Raw genomic sequence first — 1,060 nt, forward strand, 5'->3', positions numbered from 1 at the left:
CTGTCGTAGAGTGTGCTCTCACTCCGAGGGGGCATGGTAAACGTTGGGCCTGGTATGCCAAGACTATAGCCTCCACTAACCAGTGGGCAAGTCTCTGTTTGGAGAAAGCCTTTCCCTTCTGTTGTCCTCCGAAGCAGACAAAGAGCAGGTCTGAGGTCCTGAAGCTCCGCGTACGGTCCACGTAAATGCGCAAAGCGCGAACGGGACAGAGCAGAGCGATGGCTGGGTCTGCCTCCTCCCGGGGCAGCGCTTGCAAGTTCACCACCTGATCCCTAAAAGGCGTGGTGGGAACTTTGGGCACATATCCAGGCCGGGGTCTCAGGACAACGTGAGAGTTACACGGTCCGAATTCTAGGCACGAATCGTCGACCGAAAATGCCTGCAGGTCCCCTACCCTCTTGACCGAGGCCAATGCGGTGAGGAGCACTGTCTTCAATGACAGAAACTTAAGCTCTACTGACTGCAGAGGCTCGAAGGGCTCCTCCTTCAAGGCCGTCAGGACCGAGGGGAGATCCCAAGAGGGTAACAGGTGAGGGCGGACAATAAAGCTCAACTTGACTTGACTTGACTTGACTAGTGGTAAAATGCTTATAGTGTGTCATTAACCTTGTCTTTTGTTTGTCTTTAGCCAATTCCATACTGGCTGTACAAGCTGCACGGCCTGAACATCAATTACAACTGTGAGATCTGTGGGAATTACATGTCCAGAGGACCCAAAGCCTTCCAGAGACACTTTGCAGTAAGTTTGCAAGAAAAATTATTCTATGTAGCAGATGTAGCAGGATCTCAGTTTACAATTTAGTTCAAGATTTTACTGACTTTTCATGCAGTTTCCAGATGTTTTCTGGCATCTTTACTTGGGTCTAATCATGCACTAATGAGAGATCTACTCTTAACGTGAAATAAAATACCTGCTAGTATGTTACATAGTAAAGTATAGAAACAAATGTAAATGAACAGTCTGGTTTCAGATGTGGACATTCAAATGAGACTGCCTTGCTCTCAGTTGTTGAAGCCCTAAGACTGGCAAGAGCGGATTCCAAATCTTCAATACTTATCT

The 1,060-nt window shown here is 47.7% G+C and overlaps 1 protein-coding gene across 1 annotated transcript in view; it reads left to right on the forward strand.

Moving 5' to 3' along the window:
* Positions 1–685: 685 nt before the first annotated feature.
* Positions 686–1,060, forward strand: part of LOC107667421 (splicing factor 3A subunit 3-like) — a 15,645-nt gene continuing 15,270 nt past the window's right edge. Inside the window, exon 1 of the mRNA XM_016459089.1 lies at positions 686–739. Within this exon, the coding sequence (XP_016314575.1) occupies positions 701–739 (39 nt within the window). The 5' untranslated portion in view covers positions 686–700. The remainder of the gene's footprint in view (positions 740–1,060) is intronic.

Source organism: Sinocyclocheilus anshuiensis, unplaced genomic scaffold, assembly GCF_001515605.1.
Source record: "Sinocyclocheilus anshuiensis isolate Anshui unplaced genomic scaffold, SAMN03320099.WGS_v1.1 scaffold1935, whole genome shotgun sequence".
Taxonomy (NCBI): domain Eukaryota; kingdom Metazoa; phylum Chordata; class Actinopteri; order Cypriniformes; family Cyprinidae; genus Sinocyclocheilus; species Sinocyclocheilus anshuiensis.